Raw genomic sequence first — 15,833 nt, 5'->3', positions numbered from 1 at the left:
GCCTTCCAACAGCTTAATGTCTAATAATGGAGATTATCTTGTAAACATGTGATGCATGCAACTAGGTACAACTGCAATTAAAAAGGCACAAGGAATCACAAGAGCTTCAGAGAAAAAAATTACTTCCAATTGGAGGAAACAAGGAAGGTTTCAAACGGGAAGGCAGTCATTTGCCCTAAAAATATGAATATCTGAATATTAGAGGGTATCTCAGTTGATAGGAACAATAGGAACCCAGAGTTGGGGATTGTTCAGAAAAGAATGACTAGGTTTAGTTCAAAGCCGTATGATCAAATAATGTGGCATTTTACACATAGCATTTTACCTAACCAAAATTCACTGTCATGTTGAATGAAGACAAATACAGAAGCTAACCTACTTACAGACTACTTTTATCTTTAAAGTTGGAAGTTTCAAACTTCAGATACTATTACAATTGTAAAAATGTAAAACCATTTAGTTGATAAACCTTGGTCAATAACAAATCCCTTTAAGTAAAAGAAAAGACAGCCATTGCATTAACTGATTTTCTTGTGTTGAACCACCTTTGTATACCTGGAATAAAACCCACTGATCATGGTGTATTAAAAAAAAAAAAGAGAGAGAGCCGACGACTAGAAGATCATACTGTTCAGCTATTTAAATTGCAATAAATCGGCACATATTAATCTTGAAAATATTAATCCTTGGCTATTCTGTGTTCAAATCCCCACCTGAACAGTTTGTCTGAGCAGGCAATAAAAAAAAAAAAAAAAAAAAAAAAAAAAGAGTAGCAGTCCAGTGTCAAAAGACACAGGCTGTCATTCCGAGAGGTCCCCTAGTCTGTTGTGTACCTTGGCCTCAGCAAGTCTAAGATTTCATCTAAAATAAATTTACCTGCTCTTTAAGATGATCAATGAAAACCAACCGACATTTATTTACTTAGAACCTTTTGTGAACAAGGCATGGCCCTCAAAAAGTGTATTGTCGAGCTGAGGAGACTAGTTCTAAAGAGCTAAAAACAAAAGCACCATAAAGATGGTGCTTGGGACTTAGGGGTTCTAAAGTGGGAGATGAGTTGAGTTTCAAAATGGAAGAAGATTCTGGCTTCCAGTCCACTAGATAACAGTATAAGAGCTCCAGGGTGCCATTCCCTCGTTCCCTCATTGAATCTTTGAACAATTAGCAAAAACTAGGAGAGATCTTCTTCAAAACTCAGGAAAACTGCTTGCAGTAACTGGGCAAGTGCTAAATCAAGAAAATGCGGCTTTAAAAATGGTAGGAGAAGCTCATGGTGCACAACACTGAGAATGTAATTAACACCATTGATTTTTATATTTTAATGTGTTTAAAAGGGGAAATTTTAGGTTATATATATGTTACTAGAATAAAAATCTTAAAAACCCATAGAACTGTATAACACAAAGTACAAACCCTAATGTAAACTATGAACAATAGTTAATAGTCTAATTATGTTTTGTCTTTAATTGTAACAAAGGTATCACAGTAATGCAAAGTAATAATAATAGGGGAAACTGTGTGAGGAAGATAAGGAATATAAGAACTCAATTTTCTGCATGATTTTTCGGTTAAGCTACTTCTATAATAAAAAAAATTTAATAAAGCAAATTCTTTATAAAAATGTGAAAATTAAACATTAGACCAAAACTTCAAAATTTGTGTGATCTGTAGGGGAAAAAAAACATAATTAAGAATCTGATAGTCATTGTATAAGTTTTGCTAACCTTATATATAGCAAGATAGTTGAGATATTGGTACACATGTTAACAGTAATGTGGGAAAAGGAAAGTGACAAAGAAAAAGGAATACACTTCCACTATCACTCATATGCACATAAATTAAGAATTAACCAAATAAAGCAGATATGGTGAGAATACAACATTCCCACTAAAACAAGAGTGGGCTCATACGTTCATGTAGGCAGACCACCCTATTCAAATCTCATGTAACTTCCTCATAAGCATCAGGCTTATCAAATAATCAAAACTTCCTTCTTTCTCTGAAACTCATTTTTGTGTTAAACTGTTTCTAGATCTTAATACACATAAGAGAATAAAGCTGCTACTAATTTCCATGATAAACAATAATAAACTAAAAGGAGGATTGACCCTGGAGTCAGAAAATAATGAACTCCATTCCCAGCTTTGTCATTTCCTAGGTGTATTATTCTGGAAAATTACTTAGACCTCTTAGAGCCTCAGGTTTCTAACATGAAAAACATGGAATTTTATCTACCTCATAAGATAATAGGGAATAAATAAGACAGAAGCTGTTCAACATGTCACACCACTCCTAGGTATCCAGTAGATACCAAGTAGATACTAGTTTCTTCCTTTTTTTAATAAAAGTCAGGTGATTTAAAACAAAAGCTCCTTTTTCAAGAAAAATGCCAAAGTTGTTTTATTTTCCTCACCTCTGCATTTCCAAGTATCTGTAGACATTCTTCATTAGGCCGAGGCTCCCTGGGAAGCCCAATTTCAGATTCCTGTATCTCCAGTACCGGTGAAGTATCAAGTAAGGAAGAGTTACCAACCACAAACGTGACTTTGTTTGAGGTGTCAGTTTCTGCCACTAAGGGTTTTATAACTTCAACTGTTCAAGAGATCAAAAGACATGTCACACCACTAAACATTGTATTATGATTTGAAAAATAAATTCAACTTCTTGAATTAGCATAGGAGGGTTGGGGAGTGAAGAAAATAAGAAATCACCTTTTCTTTCTCTATTTATCCCTGTTTCCTCCTCCACCACATGGGATTTCTGGTTATGTTTTATCTTTGTAGAGTCACTTCTACAACAATCGTCTGGGAGTTTCTTTTTGGTCACTACAGGAGACGTGATAGGATTTTTTAATGAAAGTGTAGATTCTGTCTCTGCTTGCTCAAAGAAAATATACTTGACAGCCAGAAGGAGAGCTAAACTTAGAGTAATAACTTGTTCAATATCCATGCTGACCATTCTAAATAAAAGAAAGCAAATTAAAATGTCATTATTCAGAAACATATAAGGCACCACCTAAACTTATAACACAGAGTGCTAGATTATTATGTAACAAAGCAGGTCAAAGTTAGCTTACTTAGAAAGATAAAACTGCCAGAGGGAAACATTTGGCTCGATTCTCTTGGATACATTTTCATCCAAATCCAAAGAAACCTTTGAATTTTCTGCTGTACTGTTTTGAGGAGAAGGATCAGCTATCCAGCGACTATGAGCATGAACAAGAACCAAGCCTAGGGACTGAAACAAAATTTTAAAAATTAAGTTACATAAAGCAAGTTTTTTAGATTGGTAGTCCTTAAGACCCTGTAAACACAAATTATTCTAGACAAAATGTTTGACCTCATGTATCCTCTGGATATCAGCGGAATCTAAATTTCTGATCCCCAGCAACTAGATATCCAGACAATATTTTCAGTGGCCTCCCCTTACCATGAAAAGTAACCCCTGAGCTTGCGACATGACTAACCAACATAATGGCCCCACTGTACTACTGAAAGTATCAGAAAGCTGATTTTCAAAAAGAGATAAGGCAGAGGACCTTGAAAAATCTATTTAGGGGAGGGAGACTAATAAAGACCAGATGCCTTAAAGAAATGAGGAACAGGTTAAGAAAATACAAAAAAAGAAGGCAGAATATATGAAAGAGTCAAAAATTGGAAGATAATGAGCAAGAGAAAAAAGATAAAATTGATGGAAGCAGAATATGTCATTATTACTAAAGACACTGAAGTGAAAAGAAAACCATGTAATTACCATAATCATCTTGACCCTCAGAGTTACAGGATTTGGTTTATTTTCTTCTTCTTCTAAAACTCTGGCAAAATGGCTGAGCTGCCAAATTGGACGACCCTCACGACTTTCCCGAGAAAGCTGTAAAATAAGCCAGCATTACATGAGAAAGTACTGATTTTATTTAGGGGAAACGATATAATGAAAAATAGTACTATTCTACTAGCCAAAGAATAATTGCCCTTACCTCTAATACCAAGGACACACACGCTGGAAAGAAAGTCATGAACACGAAGTAGTTGGCAAGAACTGACATGCAGCCAAAGCAGCACATAATCTCAAGTTGACGCACCCCTGGTTAAAGAAAAATTGAATTTATATTTAGTAAGTATGTGTATTTTTGATGTTGCATACATCACAAGGACTCTTCCAGTAGGCAGGCAAATATATGAAAATATCTGTACATTAAGCTCTTCGCCTTACTGAAAAAGAATCAGCAACTCAAAAGTAGTGTCAAACCTCAGCACTGTAGGAGTAACTACTGAACCCTAAGCCCCTCCAGAGCAGTAGACCGTGTCTTCTCTATTGTCCCCAACATCACAATGCCAAGCACAGTGATAGTGTTTAATTAACATCTGATAAACAAATAAGTTTCTAATCCCCTTTTATCATATAGTAGTGCCTCAATCTTTTGAGACATGGGTACAAAGGACAGGCTATTCTAATGGAATATACACAGTTATACTATTGAATCCAATCTCATCTGTTAGCACAAAAGTAATTCAACTGTGAACCAAGAACTTCATAAAAGTAGAACGTACTACCAGTTATGACATTCCTAATATATCATTATAATATACATTCTCTGCATACTACTAAACTCTAATTTCAACAAAACCTCTTTGGTACTGTTGAAGTTTTACATTTTGGTTAATTTCAGTGATCTGTTTGAAAAATGATATAACGCAAAACGGCAATCCAAGATTAAAAATTACAAACCTTCTACTGCAAATTAAGGTATCATTCAGTAATCTCAAATAAAGATGACATAATCATAGAGCTAGAAAAGACCTTACATTACCTAATCCTGCTCTCTCACTCAACAAATAAACTTGAGTATAACATAAATACCTGTTTTATATGCATATACATAAAACAAAATATAAAACACTTCACTCAAATATAAAAATGCTTTGAAATGTAAATAAAAAATGATTTCCTTTTCCTATAAAAACTGATAACAAGGACAACTGACATAACAACTCAGAAACTTATACTTTCTTTTCAGAAATGTAATAGATCATTTCACAAATAACAGAACAAAGGCATACATTGCTATTTTTTTTCAATTCTACATCAATTACTCTCAAATGTGGAAATTCAGGAGAATACAAAACTACAATTAAAAAAAGCATTATGAACGGCCTACATTTCAAATAGTAGCTAAATATAATCTTTTCAAACTTGAAACTATTAAAGCCATAAATGATCAATGTTTTTACAACTCAGCCACTTTCTATTTCTTTCTGTACAATGGTAACTAATGTCACACCATGTTCTCCGGGCATTCTTCCTTACTCTGTTCCAAAATAACCTCTCTGTACCACTTTGCTACTGCCAAACAGTCAGCAACAATCCATATACTTCCAAGAAGTTGACTTTTTTTTTTACTGACTTTTTCAAGGAGTTAATTCTTAGTTAATATGTGCTAAATCTGTCTTTTTTTTTTAAACTTCAGTCAAATCCCTAATTATACCACGTCTGTTTAGCTATAAATGTCTCCTATCTGGTTTCTCCAGCTACAACTCTAATCAATTCCCTTGTCCATTTCTCTGACCATATCACAGCAAAACTCATCACTGACTGCTTTCTACAACAATTTCAAATGAACAATCTCTTGGTTTCATGGCCCCCTACTAGTTCCTGGCTAATCTCATTCATCTTCTCATACAGTGTTTTGCTTGTGCAAATCACATAGGTATATTTTTCATCTGATCAAAAACATTTTTCTTGATTTGTGGTGGTGGTTACATGTCTCTATGTCTTCGTCAAAACTCATAAACCTGTACCCCCAGAAGAGTGAATTTTAAGGCATATAAATTTTTTTAATAAAAAATATTTTTGCTAAATAAAATCTTTGCTGAATGACAGATTAAATAATTAAATGGATAATAGTCAATTTATCCCCGGGAAGTTAGAAGAAACATTATATATTTAATATACTACCCAGGGAAGAGATGTCACCCAATAATGACAATTAACCAGTTCCTTATAAGTTAGATAACTCACTTCTGAAAGAATTATGCCCCTTATTGAGGGCACTACAACACCAGGAAATTACGCTAGAATAGTAGTTAACTAAGTGTGGCCTTTTTGAGAAAGCCATAAAATCTAGTCCTAATGATTAGGAAGCCTCCACAACAGCATAATATATTCATTCTGGCAAATTTCCATACCAACCCATAATTTTTATCTAATATAACGGAGTCCTATGTTTAATATTTAACATCTAATTCTCTACCATCCAATTAAGGACAAGGAAACATAAGCTAGGTACTTGCTAAGATGTACTGCATCCTGTCTGATTAAAGCTGTATACTGTCTGTGAGGTGGATATAATTCAGATCTGTCCAACTCTTACACTGTCTCCTACATGACAACTAAAACACAAGGAACCAAGTCACTAATTTAGTCTAGGCAACACCAGGTGCTGGAAGCTGCTTTCCGGGTGGTTCTTGGAATACAATCTTAGTTAAAAACCAAACAAAAAACCACACAGGTATAGCCATCAAAAGAGTAGAGCAGAGAAAGAGAACATGGAAATAGTGGGAAATAAATCAATAGCCTGCTAATGTAAGTTTTCACCATAACAAATAGTTACAAGATCATGTATATCCACACATTCACACAGTTAAAAATTTTTAAGAGTAATGTCAGAATTTAAAAATCAGAATTTAAGAAAAAGTACAAATTTAAAATGTTCTTCTTCCTCTTTATCTACCTTCTTACTTTCAAATATATCAAAAAAAAACTGCCTACTGACCTGACATGGTACCAACTCCAATGACAAGACATTCAACAAGAGCATCAAGGGTGAATGTGGGACCTAAAATTGCCATTCCACAAGCAATGTTTTCCCTTACTTCATCCTAAAACAAAGACCAAACGTATCAATGAAAGTAAGGTATAAAATAACTTTAAAAAAAGTTAAGAAAGCATTCTAGGACAAATATTAAAATCTACAACGCAAAGAAAAAATATATACAAAATAATAAGATTAACAGATCTTCAAAATGCAAAGTATGCTAACAATGTAGAGATTTAAAGAAAAGGAAAATACAGTACTCTGGTTCCCTTCCTACTGCATGAAATTCTTTTTGAGAATATTCCTTTCAGGTGGTATATTAATCCTGTCACTTAAGCCCCACATAATTAAATCCTACAAAATTTTGCATTTTGGCTACTACCAATAAAAACCCCCATTGCAATTTTTTTTTACTTATTTAGTTTTTTATAAACCCCAAATCATATCCCTGTCTACATGTTCAAATGATCATGATATTCATCAAATACATAAATCCGGGTAGAACTAGAGCTTTTTTATACTCAGATACTCTTGATACAAGATTGTTAAAAATGTTAGGTTCTTTAAAGTGACTAATAAACACCAACATGAAACTTTAGATGAGAAATAATGCTAGTGTTAACTCAAGGGGTTTAGAACTAAATCTACCAAGAGGCTCTCTTCTAGTATACCCTGTCCTGATGTGTTACACTAGGTAGACACTTCTATTCATCCAAAAACTTATTAGCTTAATTTCTGAAAACCTTCAAAAACAAATATAGGGAAGATTTCAAATTCTAGAATCTGTGGAAGTATGGTTGAGTTGTTAGATAAATGGGATTATTCCTGGGGCACTTAAAAGGACAACTCTTAGGATTTGACAATTAAGTTAAAATTTTGGCAACTCCTGAAATCTGAGCTATGAAGAAACCCTATTATTCCTTCCAATTAATGCAAACAAACTGGGGGGGGGGGGCAATACTATTCATAGTCCAGTCATAAATAATACTTACCTGTGAGCTGGAACTGAGGGCAAACTTTGTTAATGCACTTGCTCTGGAAAGATCAATTAAAAGTAGGAAAAAGGGCAATGCTTCACTGGAAAAAAAAAAAAAAAGATGATCAAGAACATTCAATAGAAGAAAAAATATACCAATTTCGAGTCAATAAAAAATGAAAAAAAAAAAAAAAAAAAAAAGATATGAAGTACTGATACACACAAAAACATGAATGAACCCTGAAAACATCATGCTAAGTGAAAGAGGTCAGCAATAAAAGAACACATATTTTATGATTCAATTTATCTGAAATGTCCAGAATAGGCAAATTTAGACATAGAAAGCAAATTAGTGGTTGCTCAGGGATAGTATTCTTGAGAAGGGTAATGAGGATTGACTGCTAATGGCTATGGGGATTCTCTTAAGGGCACAAAAATGTTCTAAAATTATACTGTGGTGGTCAATGCATAACCTTGTGAATATACTAAAATGCAATGAACTGTATACCTTAAATGGGTAAATTGTATGCTATGTGAATCATACATCAATAAAGCTGTTTTTAAAAAAATTTTAAACATATGCAAAAAAACTATATTTAGGTTTTAAATACTTACTTCAAGCCTGTCAGTTCTTTATCTAAGAAATGAATGACAACTGTGCTGAATACAAAACTTGAGAAAATTGTGAAGAGGCCAGCAATACCTAAAATGACAAAATTCAACAAACTGAAAAAGCTTCATCCTTCATTACACAAATGAAAAAAATTTTTATCTCATACAATATTCTGAAATAAACAGTATTTTTCTATAGATTATTAAGGTCTCGAATTTACAGAATGTCTAATTCCCAATAATAAGGAAACTGCTGAATGCATGCAGCACACGTTCAGCAATACACACATTTCCATACACATAATTTGAGCAGGTGCATTTCCAAAGCAAAACAAAAATCTGATGGCACACAAAGAAATTAACAAAACTACTACCCAAAATATATTTTGATCCAAGTTGACGTAGATTCTGGAACTGGAAGTAAATATACAGGATTGCTATGCATCGTGTTATTGTCAGAATTATAATGTCACTACTCAAAACATCCTATTGGGAGAGAGAGAAAAAAATAAAACTCTAATAGCTTTGGCTTTCAAAACAAGCAATCAAAAATAAGAATTTTTATTTTGTATGAATCATTAGTTTACATATTATCATGACAACATGAATCCTAGCACAATACAAGTCAAATGAAAATATTAAATATGCAAATAAAATATTAAATTCAACTTTTAAACAATCCACTTTGTTAAGCCAATATAGCAATGCAATCATTTCTCACTGCCAGTCACTTATAAGAACTATAATTCCCAAATAAAGTCAATAACCCTCATTTATGCAAAAAGACAAGAAGTATTTCTAGTGCACTTCCATAGAATATATGTAAATAGAGATTTGAGTTAAGTTCATGAATACTCAACTTTTTGGATTATATAGTCTCTAAACAGAGAAAATATTACTTTAGTCAGTATCAAATTAATTTCACTAACCTCTTCAAACTTTGGACACTCATAATTCCAACCACAGATCTTATCATTACCAGTAAACATGTTCATGGACATCATACAGATAGTCAGTGTCACTGTCCCCACTATGACTTCCCAGGGATGAGAGGCCACAAAGAGGCCATGCATTCGGAAAAGTCTTGACAACATTGTAGCTACAGAGTCCTTGGATCCTGGAAGGAATAGCAAGTGTCAATACTTAGTAAATGGCTCACTGTATTTTAGGAAAAGAATACTATAAACCCTGTTTTGTATATACAGTGCCTTGTACACACAAATAATACCATTTGATAGTGTTCCTTATAATCCTGGAAAAGAATTACAGAATTAGGAGGACTCTGTTATTAGTTCTTTACTCACAAAACTTAAATCCTCTATTCACTGGCAACCAATTTAAAAGCAGCCATTTCTTAAAAACTGTATGAACACAAGCATTAAAGAGCAAACCAAATATCAGCTTGATATTATCTGAGCTAAGAGGAGAGCAATAAAACAGAAAACAAAAGTGAGAAACTATTCAGATTTATTTTTTAATTACCCTCATATAAAATGTATATAAGCACTCTTTATTCTCCACATACCAGTTACACAAAAGGTAAATACAGAAAAGTCTACTTGTTCAGTGTCCTCCTGCAAATCATTATTGTACTTTATAAGCTCCTCGAGGACAGGGACCCCTTATACTTTTTCACTCCATCCAACATATGGCATAATGTTACTAGCAAAAGCGATGTTTAATAAACCTTCCTAATGTTGTTGTCACTAGATACAAAGTCTTTTCTGCTGGATATTTCTACATTAACAAAAGGGAGTTAAGCAATGGTGGCTGCTTTTCTTCTAGCAGAATCAACAAAAGGGGTAGAAGACCAAAGGTAAAAGCACTAAATACAGAAAGCTCACAAACTTTTATAGTTAATAAAAAAAAAAAAATTAGGAAAAAAAAAAAGCATGGCTAGCTGAAGTATGAGTCTAGAGCATTCAAAAACTTCCCAATAGAACTTACACAGAATTTTTATCTGACTACCAAAGACTAAATTTTCCCATTTTTGGAGCTAAATAATAACAATTTTAATTTTGTTGTTGTTGTTGTTAAAATCTACATTATTTGATGACACTATGAACAACTGATTTTACATTCTGGAGGACTGTATATTATGTGACTATTTCTCAATAAAATTGCATTAAAAAAAAATCTACATTGGTCTCCAGCACAAGAACTTGCAAGCCCTGCTTCTTACACTAAAATTAATGCTTATGATAAAGCATATTAATTACCCATAAAATAAACTAAAATTAAGGTTTAAAAAGTAAGTTTCCTGAATGCCATTCTAACAAGAATCCAAATGAAATCTCACATGTATTGGTAATAGCTAAGACTGACTGATTTATTGAAGACAGAAAATAAAAAGGCAACAAGTTGAGGAAAAGAAAGCAGTTAGAGGAAAGTAAAAAAGAGGAGCTTTTAGGAACCAAATCAATTACCAAGCTTCATCTCTCACTGCATCACTCTATATTCTACATTTCAACCTAACCAGGCCACCAGACAGATGACCGGCTTTCAAACTGTAGGTTCTAAGACTTCAATGTATCAATCAAATCATGACAATTTTGTGGGTCAGAATAAACATTTTTTTAATAAAATAAAACAGAAAACAATAACAAAAAAAATAGCTGAGGGCAAGAAGTAGTATGGGTAGGTATTATTTCTTGACATAATGTGTATTTCTCACTGTGAGCTGAAATTTAAAAAACTAGAAGCCACCGAGCTATATAAATGTGTTACACATTTGCCTGCGTTTATTCACGCTTTCTCGATCTTCTACCCTGAGCCTTACTCATTTTTCCCTCCAGCACCTTGCACTCTTACAGCAGTTGCTTAGCAAATGCCTGCTTAAGTAAAAACAAATTCTTCAACTACAGTAGCATGCATTTTATTGGCACAACGTGAAACAGATCTAAAAATGACTTTTTTTTAAGTCACCTAGCTATGGATATAACTATCATCCACCCCACAAACCAGTTAAAGACTGAATGGGAACATGTTAATGGGATAAGAGGCAGGGTGAGAAGCTGCATTTTATATACTAGACTGGAAACAGGGTGGGGGGCGGAGGCAATAACTTTTTATTACATGGAGAACTTTAATCATATTTTAAATTTGGACCCTACTTAACTATAACTAAAAGTCTCAGAAGAGGCTACATTTTCATGATGGTCTTTTATCACATAACTTCCTTCATATCTACATCTATACATAACAAAGTACAAACTGGTCTAAAAAATCAACTAACACCAATGTTTCAGAAAGTGAATCAACTAAAAACATGTTTCAAAACTATGCCAAAATGACTTCTAATTCCCCTTCCAAAAGAATCTCAATTTAGGTTATTTCCTATCAACTCGACGTACTCTGCACTATTAAAAAGTTCATTCTGTTGAATTAAAACCTGAAATGCTAGCAGGAAGGAAAACCAATTTGATCAGAAATTGGAAAAGAAAATAGATGAATTGGTTAGCATTACTAACCCATAATTATGTATGTGGCACAGTACGGATTCCTTCAAAAGATTTCATAGTAGCAATGTCAATTCTGAAAATTTTAATACCAAGGTGTAAAGGCATCTTTGCAACATCCAGGAAAGAAATTACATATGATCCTGTGAGTCACCCCCAAAACACAAAGAACCTTACCTACTTGAAAATACAAATTGCACAACCAAATGTATCAAGGTGTGTCAAACATAACCATAGTTGTAGGCAACCTCATTTCTCATGAGCACCCTCCCATTTCCCTGTGATTATGCAAAGCACTTACATGGCACAGAATCCAATCTGTACCTTTCCCAGAAGTTGCAAGTGGCACTTGCAGGCTACAGGATAGCTCATACAACTTCAACAGGCAGTATTTATGCCATGCTGCAATAAACATAAATTTTACTTAAAAAAAAAAAAAAAAAAAAAAGAGGTCAGGTAACACACGCCTTGCATATTCAGACATAGTAGGCTGCAAACATTTCAGATTCTTAAATTCAATGGCACCCTTAAACTCTAATCCAAATTGCTACAGAAACCACCGACCACAGCCAATTGTAGAAAAGGATGCTTTGGTGTCCTACACTGATTTTCTCCCATCAACACACCTGTTTTACACGTTCCAGTATTTGATTACACAGTCTTACACTATTCTCAAATTAATTAATGTGTATGTTTTGTGTTTTTGAAGCCATGTTTTATATTGCAGCAATTTTTAATCCCAAGGGTATGTAGCATTCTGCTGCCCAGCCTAGTATCCTAGGGGGTGGGGGTGGGAGAGGGAGCTCTGCCCTAGAAATCAGGAAATACCCAATCCTATTACATATACCTGTTTGTGGATAAATCACATCTCTAATAATTCACTTGCTTACTCATCAAAAAGATGAGGATGAAGCAGGAACTCCAAAGTTTCCACAAAAAGACAAGTATTAGGTGAAAACACATAAACTGCTATTTTTGTAGGTTAAAAAAAAAAGGGACGAATTTCAAATATAAGCAATTTCATATGGAGTAACCTAAATAGATATTTATTCCATAATGTGCCTATCTACCCATTAGAAACTAGAACAAAAAGAAAAAAGAGCACACACTTCATTTTGAAATGGTCATGCCATGCATATGTTAATGCTGCAATCCATGCAAAATTTTTTTTTAATTTTCATTGTGCTAATTCCCATTTTTACTTATTGCCAAATTTACCATAAACTCTGGAAAGACATTAAAACAAAGCAGGTCCACATAATCCCGTCTATCCCAAAGTACACTCCAGGCCTTTGGTAGATTATTTCTAAATCATAAACTGTCTTTCACTGCATGGGGAGGAATAAAAATTCACAACTAAACAAAAAATACATTTTCAACCTGTGAGAACTGAAATTATATACAATTATATAGTATGACCGTGAAACAAATGCTTCCTATAAATTTTCAGGACCTAGTCTAAGAAGGCATGTCTTCAAACCCTAAAATATTTCAAACGACCATTTAAGATGAACGACATCAACCTCCTCCCACCGCAGAAGTTGATTGTTCCGGTTTTAAACCTCCAAGGTACGTAAATTATCTCCAAAACCAAACAATTCCGAAAAACCTACAAGGTCTGAACTAAAGGACAGGAGCATCAAGGAAACTACACCCCTTAACAACAACAAAAAAGAATCCTTGAGTCATTCCTTGGACGAGTTTCTTACATTGGGCTCCACATCATCTTAACCCATTTCTCATGGAAATAATCGGACACACCCATACACATCCACGGTTCTTTCATGGCTCCGAATTAGTCGGCAGCATTTACGGAGATTTTCCCAGTCACTCAAAAGAAAAAAGCTGACGAGCTGCAGCGCCTGGCCGTGAACAACCCCTGGACCTCATAAATGCTCTCCGGTCCTCTCCGGAAGCTGCCTGCCTGGCCGCCCCACAGCCCCCGACATTTCTCGAACCAGGGGCCTCCACGGTCACCCTGCCTGGCACTCCCTCCGCCTGGAGCCCTGGTGACCGTGACTGCGCGACCAGCACTGCCTACCTCGTACAGGGCCGGATAAAGGAGTTAAGCCCCGCCAGTCCACTGATGGTGACGGCGGCCACGAAGAGACCGGACCGCCGCCCACCCTTCAGGCCCAGCCTGGCCCCCCGCTTCCCCAGCAGTGGTGCAGGCCGCCGCTCGACCTCCTGGGCCTCAAGGACGTCACCTCGCCGTTCGCGCGGTACCGGGTCGCCACACCCGTAAAGCCGCAACGCAGCTCCGGTGAGGTCCTGAGGAACTGCCGCCACCCACTTCCCAGGACTGGGCGAAACAAGAGAGCCGCCACCAACCCGGCGCAAATCCAGCTCCCACCCACCGCCGCCCCAGGGCCCCCTTACTGGGCACCTTCTGCCTCACCTTTCGATCTCACTAGAGGCCACCAAACCTGGTGGCCAGCACCCTGGCCGTCTCTAGTCAACGGAGACGGAAAGCGGAAGGAACTCTCCACTTAGGCACGCAAGGAGCCCGGCGAGCCTGCGACCAATGAGAATAGATCGTCCGATCTTCTAGCCAATCATCTGGGGGCTGCTCGGTCTGACTGAGCTACGTCACGAACGGTCGCCTTAACAACCACCCACAGCTCTTGCGGGTGCAGAGAACCGGTACCGCACCATCTCTCACCATGGTTTGGCCAACCAATGGCTAGTCGAGTTCCAGCACTAGGGCCTGCCTATTGGTCGAAGAGCCATGGGGGCGCGAGCCTGGAAGCTTCCTAGGCGAAGGCAATACGGCATCTGGCGGGTGGAGTGTCCTACAGCCCAGTACCTGACCTGCGGTCATCCTGGCTGTGATAGTATTATGGGAGGCAAAGGTATGAAGCTGAATTGGAGCGTGAAAATCAACACAGGGTCAAGTTGATGATAGAAAGCTCAATTACTTAACGCAGAGAATGGAAAGCAGTAGAGGTTCCCTGAAGAGAGATTTTAAAAAGGCTGGTGGCAGCGGGAGCAATCCAAATCTCAAGTTAACCCCTATCCAAAAACCTGCAGTGATACCTTCCTGTTACTTATGCAGTCCTATAAATGGCCTGTCACCTGGATCTCTGTCTCTGCTATGGGGCACTTGTCACACAGTGGCTTCTCTCTGACATGTGCCTTTTCTGCTTCCTCTCTGCATTCCCTCTGCCTTCACCCTAGTGCAGACCTTTATTACCTCTTACCTGAGAGTACAGTAGCCTCCTCTGATCCCTCCTCTTCTAGGCCTTCCCCCCTCCAATCTGTCCTACACTAATGCTATGTATAATCTTCCTACTATGCCATAAGCCTGTCCCCAAACCTTCAGGAGTTCTCCTTGTCTATTGGATTAGAGAAACTCGACAGCTTGACACTTCACCAATTTGGCCCCACTCCCACATTTCTTGCCTATCTCTCACTACTTCTCTGTGTGAAACCTACATTTCAGCCAAAAGAGCAACTGACCTTTCTTCAGTCACACTCTGTACCTTTTTACCTCCCTGCTTAGTTTATTCTCTCTTTTTAACATAGGTATGCCGCTTATTTAACTGCTGAAATCCTGACTATCCTATAAGGGCTGTTTTATATGCTACCTCCTTTCCTGAGTCCCTCAATACACATGCCATCTCTCCCTACAACACCTCTAATATTTCCATATTTGGGGACATGTCATTATCTTATCATTTGGAAATATCTTAAGGTCAGGAATTGTACTTCACTCAATTTTTTTTTTTTTTTTTTTTTTTTTGGCTTTTATAAAAGGGGGTTTAATTGGTTACAAAGTTATCATCTTAAGGCCATAGTGTCCAAGCTAATGCATCAGCAGTTGGGTACCTTCACTAGAGGATGGCCAGTGCTGTCCAGAAAACCTCTGTTAGCTGGAAAGGCACGTGGCTGGCATCTGCTCCAAAGTTCTGGTTTCAAAATGGCTTTCTCCCAGGATGTTCCTCTGGGGGCTGCAGTTCCTCAAAAATCTCAG

At 36.4% G+C, this 15,833-nt stretch overlaps 1 protein-coding gene across 3 annotated transcripts in view; it reads right to left on the bottom strand.

The window, feature by feature from the left end:
• Positions 1-15,833, bottom strand: part of HMGCR (3-hydroxy-3-methylglutaryl-CoA reductase) — a 131,740-nt gene that overhangs the window by 18,514 nt on the left and 97,393 nt on the right. Inside the window, exons 1-11 of one of the 3 annotated variants that reach the window (XM_037801256.1) lie at positions 14,259-14,363; positions 9,332-9,519; positions 8,777-8,888; positions 8,406-8,493; positions 7,807-7,891; positions 6,773-6,878; positions 3,977-4,083; positions 3,754-3,870; positions 3,077-3,237; positions 2,712-2,959; positions 2,414-2,592 (exon numbers count right to left, since the gene is read on the bottom strand). In XM_037801256.1, coding sequence (XP_037657184.1) covers positions 2,414-2,592; positions 2,712-2,959; positions 3,077-3,237; positions 3,754-3,870; positions 3,977-4,083; positions 6,773-6,878; positions 7,807-7,891; positions 8,406-8,493; positions 8,777-8,888; positions 9,332-9,496 — 1,368 coding nt within the window. In that variant the 5' untranslated portion in view covers positions 9,497-9,519; positions 14,259-14,363. Of the gene's footprint in view, positions 1-2,413; positions 2,593-2,711; positions 2,960-3,076; positions 3,238-3,753; positions 3,871-3,976; positions 4,084-6,772; positions 6,879-7,806; positions 7,892-8,405; positions 8,494-8,776; positions 8,889-9,331; positions 9,520-14,258; positions 14,364-15,833 lie in introns of those variants that run through there. The other 2 variants (XM_037801257.1, XM_037801258.1) reach the window with 2 other exon arrangements.

Source organism: Choloepus didactylus, chromosome 13 (genome assembly GCF_015220235.1).
Source record: "Choloepus didactylus isolate mChoDid1 chromosome 13, mChoDid1.pri, whole genome shotgun sequence".
Taxonomy (NCBI): Eukaryota; Metazoa; Chordata; class Mammalia; order Pilosa; family Megalonychidae; genus Choloepus; species Choloepus didactylus.
The sequence above is the reverse complement of the archived record's forward strand: the minus strand, read 5'-3'. Positions and strand labels throughout refer to the sequence as shown.